Source organism: Peromyscus leucopus, chromosome 1, assembly GCF_004664715.2.
Source record: "Peromyscus leucopus breed LL Stock chromosome 1, UCI_PerLeu_2.1, whole genome shotgun sequence".
Taxonomy (NCBI): Eukaryota; Metazoa; Chordata; class Mammalia; order Rodentia; family Cricetidae; genus Peromyscus; species Peromyscus leucopus.
In genome coordinates this window covers 17709188-17721272 of record NC_051063.1, presented here as the reverse complement: position 1 = coordinate 17721272, position 12085 = coordinate 17709188, and the positions used below count along the sequence as shown (strand labels likewise).

General features: G+C 46.4%; 1 protein-coding gene across 4 annotated transcripts in view; it reads right to left on the bottom strand.

Annotated features, from left to right (window-relative positions):
* Apba1 (amyloid beta precursor protein binding family A member 1) overlaps positions 1 to 12085 on the bottom strand; it is a 210200-nt gene that overhangs the window by 18133 nt on the left and 179982 nt on the right. For 2 of the 4 annotated variants that reach the window (XM_028894003.2, XM_028894013.2), the window contains exons 6-9: positions 5790 to 5825; positions 4713 to 4799; positions 3315 to 3500; positions 747 to 926 (exon numbers count right to left, since the gene is read on the bottom strand). In XM_028894003.2, coding sequence (XP_028749836.1) covers positions 747 to 926; positions 3315 to 3500; positions 4713 to 4799; positions 5790 to 5825 — 489 coding nt within the window. The remainder of the gene's footprint in view (positions 1 to 746; positions 927 to 3314; positions 3501 to 4712; positions 4800 to 5789; positions 5826 to 12085) is intronic. The other 2 variants (XM_028894022.2, XM_028894027.2) reach the window with 2 other exon arrangements.

Genomic DNA, 12085 nt, shown 5'->3' with positions numbered 1-12085 from the left:
TCCATTAAACCTCTTGAATAAGAATCCTCTTCTAGGCTGTGGTCCAAGGAGCCCGACTCAAGACACCTAATGGATCCAAAGCTCACGTTCTTATTCAGAGTTCTTTTGATCTGGGGGACAAGGTCTGAACCTTTCGGCTGGAGTTTCAAGTTGGCACAGTGTCTTTCCTGTCCCTCCTGGGTTTGCTTCCGCTGCAGCTGAGTTACCGCCTTCCTGACGGCCCAGCATTCTAACCTTCAGGTTTCCTGTTAGCTCTGCCTTACCCTTCCATGGTCGGCTGCCCCTGAACATTCCAGTGACTTACAAGTCCAGACCAGCTCGGTCGGCCCTGTCTCCTCCAGACACTTCTGCTGAGCTCACTGTGAAACATCCAAGGGTGAAGCCCCTATTGTCTGAGCACGTGATCTCTGTTTTGCCTCGTGCAGCTGTCTGCCATGAGTGCGTGAGCTGGCATGTCACTGACCATTTTCAGTGCCCTTTCCCAGATTGTGGGCTTCGTAAGGACAGAGGTCAGGTCCTCCATCCATACCTATAGCATTCCCTCAAGGGGCAGAGGATGTGTCCTTGTTTTTGTTAGTACTTAATGACAGGGTCTCCGGGGAGGAAACCAGAGATAGGCGTGAGAGCAACAGAATGTCCTGCCGATACCACTGTTTTCAGCCTCGACTTCCCCAGCATGGCGGCCCCACCCTCTAGGGCCCCAGGCAGCTGGCTCATCCTGGGAACAAGTTCTGGGAAGTACCTACATCTTTGCAGTTTTCCGACTTGGAGAAGTGGATCAGGTCATCGTTGTACATGTCCTGGGTGTTGAGCAGGTCACTGTACTCCTTCTGACTGAGGTCTTCCGGGTTAATCCCGTTGGCCCTGAGGAATTCCTGGTACGCCACGCTGAAGGCCTGCCCTATGGACTGTGCGATCAGCTGGGCCTGTATCAGCAGCAGGGAAGAAGGTGGTGAATGGGGGACTCCTTGGCACAGGCACCCCTGGGTATTTAGTCCTTGTGGCATTTGAGGGTTTAGACAGCAGGCCACTCAGCCATTCTCTATCAGCATACCAGTGCCTACCAGGAAAATCAGTATGCTTCTTATTATGACTGTGCCCACCGGGGAGTCATTGGCACTCAGTGGACAGGAGTCAGAGATGCTGGACATCCTACTGTACAAAGGACAGTCATACACAGTGACAGGTCATTCTACATCCTATACAGTTTTTGGATGTCCCACTGGACATTCATTGTATGTACCACCTTTTTCTAATCACTATATCCATAACTAGATTCTAGTTTCTGTTTAAATACAGAGACTCATTGGGTGGCCCTGGCTACATTGCACATTTAAAGAATAATACTACACATGGTGAAGGAAGATGGTCCTTTGAGATTTTATAAGTTTCATGTCTTTCAAAATCATATCATTTGCTGTCAATGATCACATCCCTGTGAGCCTGTGTATTCACCGTGGGGCATGGAGATTCTGCCTGTGTTTATAGATAGGGATTCTCGCTTAGCCCTCAATTCAAAATACCAGGTAGAAAGTATCTACAGTATTGCATCAAATACAATTCTGTTCTCACAGCCAAACTTAAATAAGCAGGTGTCAACATCTGGCTGCTTCATGATGGTTTTTGGAATGGCTGAGCCCAAGCATTTATAGTATCATGATTTTATCTTATCATCTTTCCCCTTTTCATCATTCTTATGGCTGTAAATTATTTTGTAGAAAAAAAAAAGGGAACTGGAGAGATGGCTCAGTGGTTAAGAGTGCTTGCTGAATAGCCATGAGGACTGGACGAAAATCCCAACATTCATGTAACAAGCTGGGCGACCTGTGCATGTCTATCATCCCAGCTTCAAGAGGGTAGCAGAGGCAGGGAGCCTGCTGTGAGAAAATGTGAGCCACTGACTGAGGGAGAGACCTGCCTCGGAGGACAGATGGGAAGGTGATAGCGGAGGCTACTCAATACCCTCTTTTGGTCTTTGTACATACACAGACACTGGGTACCTGCTTGTTTATGGGGTGGGGGCCTGGCCCAGCCCACCCTGGCCCAGCCCTCAGCTACGGGACAGTACACTTGCTCCAGATTATAGTGGAAACAAAGCCACGGGGGTCTTTCTGTTCTTCCCTGATGGAGCTAAAAAACAGAGGCAGAAACCCCTCCTTATGAAGTCCATGCCAGATGGAGGTAGCAGGGGTCCTGACAGGGTCTTCCTGGCTGCTGAGCCTTCTCTCTGGCCTGCAGGAGCCAGGAATCTTAAGATTCTACAGTTTTACTCATGAGCTTTCCTGACATCGTTTATTTCTCTTGTGCAGCATCCTGGCCTCAGCCTTAAAGCACAGTGCAGAGGGAGACAGGAAGAGGCATTGTTGCTTAAGGCTTGAAGATCAATGTCAGCATCTCCTGGTCTCCTGGTGGCGGCCACAGCAATGGCAGCCTGGTTCCCTATGAAGGGAGGGACTGCCGTGGCCCCCTTACTTCTTGCAGAGGGCAATTTATTGCAGGAGGGAAGGTGCCCTGCCTAGGGAGGTCGGGTGCTAATGCAGTGCAGAGCCACGGTGTGAAAGAACACCTCTGCCATGAATGCATCTTCCTTCATTTGACCTCACCTCCTGCTAGAACGGAACGAGGTCAGGAATCCTGGCTTGGTGCGCAGCAGGGAACCTTTTCATGAGGTCTGGGCCTGGGGGTGATGCTCCTGTCACTGGGCTGGGAGGGACAGGGACAGGAACTGTGACGGCAGGGCAGTGCTGTACAGCTCCGACCTTTTCCCTGCAGACACCCTGGTGCTGTGAAGACCTGCGTAGACGGGCGATCTGGGTCGCTCTCTTACATAGCCTGCTTAGACAGGTGATCTGGGTCGTTCTCTTACATAGCCTGCTGGCTCTTCTTTCCCAAGCAAACTTAGCACTCCCCTGCCTCAGGACCTTTGCACTTGCTCTTTCTGATTCTCATTTCATTCAAGTCTCTGCTCAACTGCCACCTCCTTGGGGAAAAAACACTATGCCAATCACCCCACTTGAAGTAGCCCTGCACATCTGTGCACTGACCCCGTTTTCTGTCTCAGCAAAGCACTTCCCATGTCTGATTTATTAAGTTGACCTATCTCTTTGTTTTCTACCCCCTTCAGCCTGCACAAAGAGTAACTCATGTACTTGATTCAGCCCTACACCTGCAGTTCTAGAACAGTGCCTGACACAGGGTAGGTGCTCAGTAAATGTGTTTAATGTAGGATGAGCCAGATGGATTCAGGTCCTGAAAATTGGCCACCTAGTGGCTATCCAGGCCACCCAGAGGGAGGATGAGGAAGCCAGCCTTACGTCCTCAGACTCAAAGACATGGCAGATCATCTTGTACTGTCTTTTCCCATCCTGGGATGGGTGCGAGGCCTCCACGTTCTCCTGGGAGTTGGAGCGGGGCATCCGTCTGCGGGCCATCAGCACGACTATGTTCCCGATGTCTGCGATGTAGGAGATGGTCCTCAGGGGGTGGTCCATCATAGGCTCCTAGAGGGGAAGGACAGGCAGGTGAGTAGCATGTAGGACCTAAGAACTTAGGAGGCGGTATCTTCTTCCCTTACACAGGCTGAGGATGGAACCGGGCTGGGGTGGGGCAGGGCAAAGCCGTCACTGCTAGATCTCTGAATCCCACCCCCCAGGTCTGCCCAAGGCATTCTTCTTGGCTAATGAACAACAGGAGATATGTACACAGGAGAAAAACAAGAAATAGCAAACATTTTATACTGTGTAGACTCTCTGGTGGTGAAGTTGAAAAGATAAAATCTAAATGTCACAGTGTGTGTGTGTGTGTGTGTGTGTGTGTGTGTGTGTGTGTGTGTGCCGCGTGTGCATGTGCTGTGCACTTTTAAATAGAATTCCTTAAGGGTAATGAGCCTTCCCTCCCAGAGAACTCATTTGAGTGACAGACAACACACACACATTCTGAGTTTCCCTTTGTGCTTTGAGAAATCAGTCACGGTCCTACCTAGTATCAGCCATTTTTGAACAAAGTTCTTTGAGCTTGACGGGTCCAATGTGGGGTGTGGATGAAAGTCCTGAGTGAATGTGTGTATCGCTGACAGGTGCACAGCTACATCAAGGACTCTAATGTCCCAGATCCATGGGGATGAAAAGCCTTCCCTGGTCCAGGTGGAGATGTTGACAAAATATATGGAGAAAACGTAGAACCCAGCTTTGCCCCCTCAGTGTTTACAGCCTGAGGGAGACTGCTCCCCTAAAGGGACCTCCTGAGATCAACTACACCTGCCTCCTTGTTCAGAAGTATAAACACTCTAAAAGAGTTTCCAGATGGGCGGTGGTGGCGCATGCCTTTAATCCCAGCACCTGGGAGGCAGAGCCAGGTAGATCTTTGTGAATTCAAGGCCAGCCTGATCTACAGAGCAAGATCCAGGACAGGAACCAAAACTACACAGAGAAACCCTGTCTCGAAAAACCAACCAACCAACCAACCAAACAAAAAAGAGTTTCCAGGCTCTGCTGCTGGACTATCTCCATCAGAGCAAGTGGTCCAGCAGGTCCCAGGTGCTGTGGATGCGTGTGTGTCTCCTTGCTTCATTCCTTCACCCCAGTCAGGTTTCCAGGACCCCACACACAAGTTGCATCAGCCCAACACCAGGGGATAGCCACTTTACAGGCATTGGGAGTCTATGTGAGAATGCCACTGCCTTTGCCCCGAGACAGGTGTGAACAAGCTGGTACCTGTGTATCTGCATTCAATACTTTGATCCTCTGGGTTGAAATGAAGAGATCCACCTCAGTCATTGGCTGAGATTCGCCTTCAGGAGCCTAAGAAGAAAGTGCATCAAAAGAAATTTTATTCCATTACCTTGACCCAGAGGTATGTGAAAAGGTTAGCTCACACACTGGGTTACCAAGACACACTCACCAGAACGGCAACACAGACTCAAGGGTTAAACTGCCAAAGTGGAAGGTACTACAGAGAGGATGGACACATGGGCAAGAGTTAGCATCTCTATGCTACAGGGGAAATGTAGAGTCCCCTCTGCTGCTTCCCCTACAGCAGCAGTCACTGCAGCAGATTAACTCTGGACATGATGGCAAGTGAGCCTTTCTGCAAGGGGTTTGGAGGCTGAGGGTAAGAGCAGCTAACTCATAGTGAGGACTTGGAACAGCCACTCAGTTTACCCTGCCAGAGCTGATGGAGGGCAATGTCTGTAGTAGGGGCAAAGGAAGCCACTGGATGCGGTTCTGGTAAGAGGGTCTTCATGTTCACACATCACCACAGCAACACAGAAGCAGCTGCCTGCTCCTGCGCCCACCCCGTTACAAAAGAGCCCCCAATGCCGCACATCCTCAGAGTAATTTACAAACACCTAGAAGCTCTACAATCCCCAAGGTGCAGCCTGGCTCATTTAGGGCTGAACCCTGCACATGTGTGGTTATTAGCAAGTTTTCTTTTTTTGCATCCAGCAATCTGAGAAATCCTCAAATTCAATGTACTGCAATTGAGTCGTCCCAGGTCCCTGCCACATTATTGCTCCTGAATGGCTGCCGCTTCCACACTAGAGGATTCATTTAGCATCTCCAATCTGCTCCCTGTCGTTCCTCTGCAGTGAAATGACCAAATGAGCAACAGAAAATGGCCACTTGAGGCAACTAAGTTTGGAGAAAGGCTGGCTTATGGAGCGATTCAAAACGAAATCGGAACAAAAACTTGCTGGATGCAGAAAACAAAAACACAAAATCATAAAAAGGCCAAACAGAAAAGAAAAGGACAAGGCGTAACACCAAGTGATGAAGTTGTTTGTACTGCACCTTCTTCCTGCTTTTGGCTAATTTCTGGGCCGTCTGCTTAGCATGGAACAAACAGAGACAGGAGAATAGTTAGAAAAGAGGAACTGACACACTAACACTGCTTAGGGGCCTAAATCGCGTGTGGGAGGAAGATGGGCTTAAACACCCACTTGAAGGGGAAGTAGTCTTAATGTGAGTGTTGGGACAAGGGCATGAAGAAACTTCTTATGCTTTCATTGTAATTTGCCTTTTTAAAGAACCCATTTTGGTTCTGTTTTTATTGCATGCCTGATTTGTTATTTCACTGATTTCAGCTTACATTTTTATTTCCATCTACTTTCTTTGGGAGTGACTTGCTGAATTTCCCCTCAGCTTCTGATAAAAGCTACAGCTGTCCAAACTCTTTTCTTCTACTAAAGCTCTGGCTCTCTAAGTCTGGCTTTAGCTGTATCACAGTTTTGTGCACTACTATTTCTTTACTGACACATTACAACACTTCAGCTGTGACTCCTTTGAACCCTGAATTAGAGTTGTGTTACTAATTTTAAAAACATTTGGAGGTTTTCTAGCTATCATTTTGGCATCAGTTATGGGATCAGTTTTACTGTGGCCCGAGAACATATGATGTATGACTTCAGTCTTTTTGAAAGTGGCCGAGTCTTAGGGGTTATGATCCAGCACATGATTGACTTTGGTGAACATGTCTTGTGCACTGCAAAGAAACCATTCTCAGCTGTCAATCAAGATGGCTCTCATGTGGGGGGGGTGTGTGCCTGCCTTGTTCTCCCATTTTACTGACAAAGGTGTGTTAAGCTCCCTAGCTGTCACTGGGGAGGTGTGTTAGTATTGTCTTTGTTCCACTGATCTTTGTTCTGTTAGAGGGTGCATATGTATTTAGGGTGGTATATTTTCCTGTTGAATAAATCCTATCATTTTCTCCCTCTTTATCTGTAGCAACAATTTTCTCTTAAATTTAATAAGATAAATATAATTTATACCTAACTAAAATGGTCATATTTCTCCTTGTACTTGTAATTAAAAGATAGTATAGTTAATACAAGCTGAGCTGGACTTTCCAAATCCAAACCTCTTCTCTGCTACCTACTATTTGTGTGATTTTGAGCAAGCCACTTAGCAGTTCTATGCCTCAGTTTCTCTATGTAAAATAGGGATTAAAACAGTATTTACCTCATAGGCCTGTTTTAACAGATAAAATAAATGCATGAAAAACTGAACAGAGCACTGAGCACTATGTCTGTGTCTGCTACAATGAAAATTTACACTTGTAGGATGCAGTTCTTCAATTGTACACATTACATATTTCATGTGAATGTGAGTCAGTGGCCCAACTGTGGAAGGTGTCATGGCTGTGGGGTGGGTAAAGATGGACTACTGTGACGGGCTGGGTGTGTGTGAGGCTACACTGTTGTGATGGGGAGGGGGGTAAGGCCGTGCTGTTGTGATGGGGGGGAGAGGGTGGGTAAGGCCATGCTGTTGTGATGGGGGGGAGGGGGTAAGGCTGTGTTGTTTTGGGGAGGGTAAGGCCGTGCTGTTGTGATGGGGGAGGGGGGTAAGGCCGTGCTGTTGTGATGGGGAGGGGGTAAGGCATGTAGTTGTGATGGGGAGGGGTAAGGCCGTGCTGTTGTGATGGGGGGGTGGGTAAGGCTGTGTTGTGATGAGGGGGGTAAGGCTGTGTTGTGATGGGGAGGCGGGTAAGGCCATGTAGTTGTGATGGGGGGGGTAAGACCGTGCTGTTGTGATGGGGGGGTAAGGCTGTGTTGTTGTGATGGGGGGGGGTAAGGCTGTTCTCTCAATTCTTTGGTACTTACCTGGTGGAAAAACTTTGCTCTCAGCAGTTTGTCTCAATTTCACTAGTGATTAAATTGTGTTGTCTGCATTATCCCACTGTGGAACTGGATGAGTCAGCCATCCAGACAGCACACAGCTAATTGCTGGTACACCCAGCAAAGAGGATGACCCCACTCCCACACAGCTCCCCCACCATTCTCCGCGTGGTGATGAGTTCGAGGTGAGCACTCTGGAAGGCTCATGGAGGTGTTTTTCTAACCGGCACACCTGCCAGTGGTGTATTTCTGCACCTGACAAGGCCCTAAGTGGATGTGGCTATGCACTACTGGGATGCATGTGGAGCGAGAGGCCTTCCCTGGACGTCCTGACCTGAGTCAGTTTTCATCGGCCTGGTAACATCTCCTCTTGGATCTTTCCTCTTGCCTCTCTTGAAATGACATAAAATGGCCCAGGAATTCCTACTCCTCTTGGTATCAAAAGCCCAGCCAAATTCTTCAACTCTAGGGAACTGAGCTCTGACTTCATCATCAATACAACACCCAGATTCTATTTTTTTCTTTTCTTTTCTGGAACTACAGAAAGATGAGGAAGACAAACTGAGTTTCACGACACGGATTCGGCATGGTTTTCACAAAGTTCAAAATATTTTATGCAGGTAGAGCAATACCATCTTGAAATCACTTGGATTTCTAAGTATTCTGCAACAAATTGTAACATTTAGATGTAACATTGAAAAGATGAGTGAGTCAGTGCCTGAATGAGAGATTGGAAGAGGCTAATAGAAACCTCCAAGGCCAAGGACGGCGGTACCCTGGGAAGACCCGTGTCCCCTCTCTTCCTTCAGGCTCAGTGCGTACCACTGACAGCCCTTCTAGGGTTGTCCTGCTGTGGGGAGGGCCTCAGCTAGCCTATCTGTTCTTTACCCAGCTAGCATCTATTGAGTCATGGTCCTATGCCAGGACCCTTTTAGCCATTTCAAGGGTCACTGTCAAAGCTCACAGCAACCCTGTGAGACACTCAGGTGGAGGAAAGCAAAGCAAAGCAAAGCTGTGCCATTGTGTCACACAGCTGTAAGGCGGACAATCTATCCTGACACTCTCTCTTCCCTTGTGTAGCTTAGGAAGGCTTTTCTTCTGGAACGTCTTAGTTTCCCATAAAATGGGGCTAATAATACCTACCTCCTAGGACTCCCTACACTCCAGTCTGAGCAGTGAATGAGGCGATAATAAATGCAAAGGCCTGGTAGGCACCAGCAGCATCCTCTCTACTGATCTCTTCAAGCAAGCTGAGAAGTGACATGACTCAGACAAAGCAACAGTCAGCGAACACTTAATTCCACAATGAAACTGTAATTTTTGATATTTAAAAGAAGCCACAAAAGGAATGGAAAAATATGAACTCTGGGTCAGGCTAGTCAAGACAGATTAAAAAACATGATAATGAATGATCTGAACAAAAGATGTGTGCAACACACAACCCTTGACAGCATTTGTGATGTTACTACATGAGTCTCCCAAAGGATGGAGATGAGGACGTCACCCTGTGTGTGGACACCCACAGCCTCTGCGCCTCAGAGGACCACTTTAGCCTCTGATTGCGGAGTAGAAAATAGAGTGAGAGTCCGGGAGAAAGGATGAGAAGGGAGCTGGTGAGCACAGGCTCCAGTCAGTACCCTAGCCATGTGGGGAGGGACATTCCAGAGCATCAGGACGGGTGGGACAAATCCCTCTCTGGAGGTCTCTCCCCCAGATCTCTCTAGGAACTAGCTGAAAGACTTCGGCACGCAGTACACCATGATCCTTACAGGCCTTGCTTGAGTGATTATGGGAGCTACTGTTTAAATAATGTGAAGGGCATTGATGTCTGGTAGGAATTCTGACCATAACTTATTATTATTATTATTCTAGTCACATGGTTTATGTCCTCAGGGGTTTTCTAACTTCTCAACAATTTTTAAAAATCATCCCTATTAATACATTAACTTTCTGTTGAATCAGTTACGTTTCCATCTTTATCTTTACAAACAACCAACTCTTGGCCTCACTGCTCTTTCATATTGATTTATTTCTGATCTTTCTTATTTTGGGTTTAGTTTAGTTTTTATATTTTAGAAGCCTTTCAGATACTTCAACAGGGTATTTGCAAAGTTTCTGTTTTTTATGTAGGCACTCATAAATGTAACCTAGGGTGTTTCACTGCATCTCACAGTTGTGTTGTGTTGTATTTCTATTGCATATTTTTTATTTGTTGAGATTTCCACCTATGTGTACAGTAAAAATGTAATCAATGTCCCCCTTTGCCCAATAGCTCCCTCCCTAACTGCACGGCTTTGGCTGTTGCTGTTTTTTTTGTTTTTGTTTTTTTGTAACTTACTAAGTCTAATTAGTGCTGCCCATACATGTGGGGCCATCCATGGGAGCATGGGAACCCTACCAGGAGCTATATGCTCCCTGGGTAGGTTGAATAAAAATGGCCCCAACAGGCTCATGTGTTTAAAGACTCGGTCACCAGTTGGTAGACCTACTTGGGAAGGACTAGGTGGTCCGCCATTGGGTGCAGTCTCTGACGTTTCAAAAGACTCATGGCATTCTCAGTGTGCTCTCTGCCTCCTGCTCAGGGTTTGAGATGTGAGCCTCAGCTGGTGGTGCCACCATGCCTTTCTTTTACCGTCACGGACTCTACGCTCTCTGTAACTGGAGGATCAATGACACGTTCTCCTTTGTAAGTTGCCTTGGTCACAGTGTTTTATTCCAGCAATAGAAACGCAACTAATGTACCCTCCCAGAGTGATTCCCCTCCTCTAGCAGTTATCAACTGCCAATCTGAGAAGAGCAGTAATTCAGCTCTCAACCCCTCAGTGAGCCTCTGCTGTGTTATTCCACTTTACGCTCCATCTCGAGCTTTACTTCTCAAGTGGTTTCTAGTTTCATCAATCATTGTGATCAGAAAGGATCTAGCGTATGATTTTAGTGTTCTTAAGTTTGTGACATAATACATAATCTGTTCCAGAGAAATCCTAAACTGAGGAAAGAAAATGTGTTCTGTAGCCACTGGGTGGATTATTCTATAAATGTCTGAGAAATCATATGATTTAGATTGCAACTTAACTCTGGTATTAATTTGACTTTAGGAGGAGGTTTGGATGACCTGTTAATTAATGGAAGTGGAAGTGGGGTGTTGAAATTTCCATACTATTTCTGTATTGGAGCCTCTCTCCATGTGTCATATTTGTGTATGAAACTGGATGCTTTAACATTGGGTGCATATTAACTTATATCTTACTGTTGACTTGATCCTTCATTATCACGTGGTGACTGCCTTGATCTCTTGGTAAAGTTACTGTCTCAGTGTCTATTCCTATAGGTAGTTACTGCTGCTTATCTCAGGTGTTCCTTCACCTGGAGTATGCATCTTTTTCCTTCAGATTCTGTGTAAGTCCTTGTAAAGTAGATTACTAGCAGTCAGCTACTGGTGGCTCTTATCTTTTTAAAATCCATTAAGCAAGCCCCTTAAGATTTAACTGGAAAATTCAGTCCATTTACATCAGAGGCTATTATTGTTAGGTATGGACTTATCCTGTCATTTTGATGTTTTCATGGGTATGTGATAGGCGCATGCACATACATATTTGTGTAGTTGTAAGGGTGGGGGGCAGAGGTTGACACTGGGCATCTTCCTTATATACTGAGGCAGGGTGTCTCAACCAAGCCCAGAGCACACTGATTCAGCTAGTCTAGCTAGCCTGCTTGCCCTGGGGAGCCTGTCTCTACTTCCCTGGTGTTAGGAGTACAGACAGACAATTACATGGGTGCTCTGGATCCGAACTCTGGTCTTCACACTGAGTGGTGAATGTTCCCCCAGTGATCCATCTCTACAGGCCCTGATGCTTTTCCTTTGGTTGTGGGGATATTTTTGTTTTCTTCCTGTCTTACTGTTGGGCTGACTGTTGCAGAGGTAATGCTTGCTTCTTCTCTGCTGTCTTTTGTGTGTCTACTCCAGTCTGAGCAAGGGGATTTATATTTTCACAGGCTTCAGTGATGGTAATTATCTTTCTTTCACTTCTTTCCCTTAGGTGGTCATAAATCAGTTTTGCCGATCTTGGAAGGTCTTAATTTTTCTCCATTTCTGAAGAGTAGTCTTGGTTCTGGTAATTCTGTTTGACTTTTGTTTCAGGACTTGGAATGTGTTATTCCATTCCTTCACAGACTAGAGGGTTTCAGCTGAGGGGTCTGCTGCTGTTTTAATGAGTGTAAGGTTGAAGTGGCAGGGTATTCTCCCACCCCCCTGCAGATTATAAAATTATTTCTTAGGCTTTTTACAGTTTGACTATAATGCTAGGGTGAAGATCTTTTCTGGCTAGGTGTATTAGACCTTCCATAGTCCTCTTATAGCTAGATGATCCTATCTTTCCAAAGATTAGAGAAGTCTTCTGGTATTATTTCATGGAATAATTTTCCTGTGTCCTTAATCAATGATATATTTATTCACTTTAGAGTGCTATAAAGATT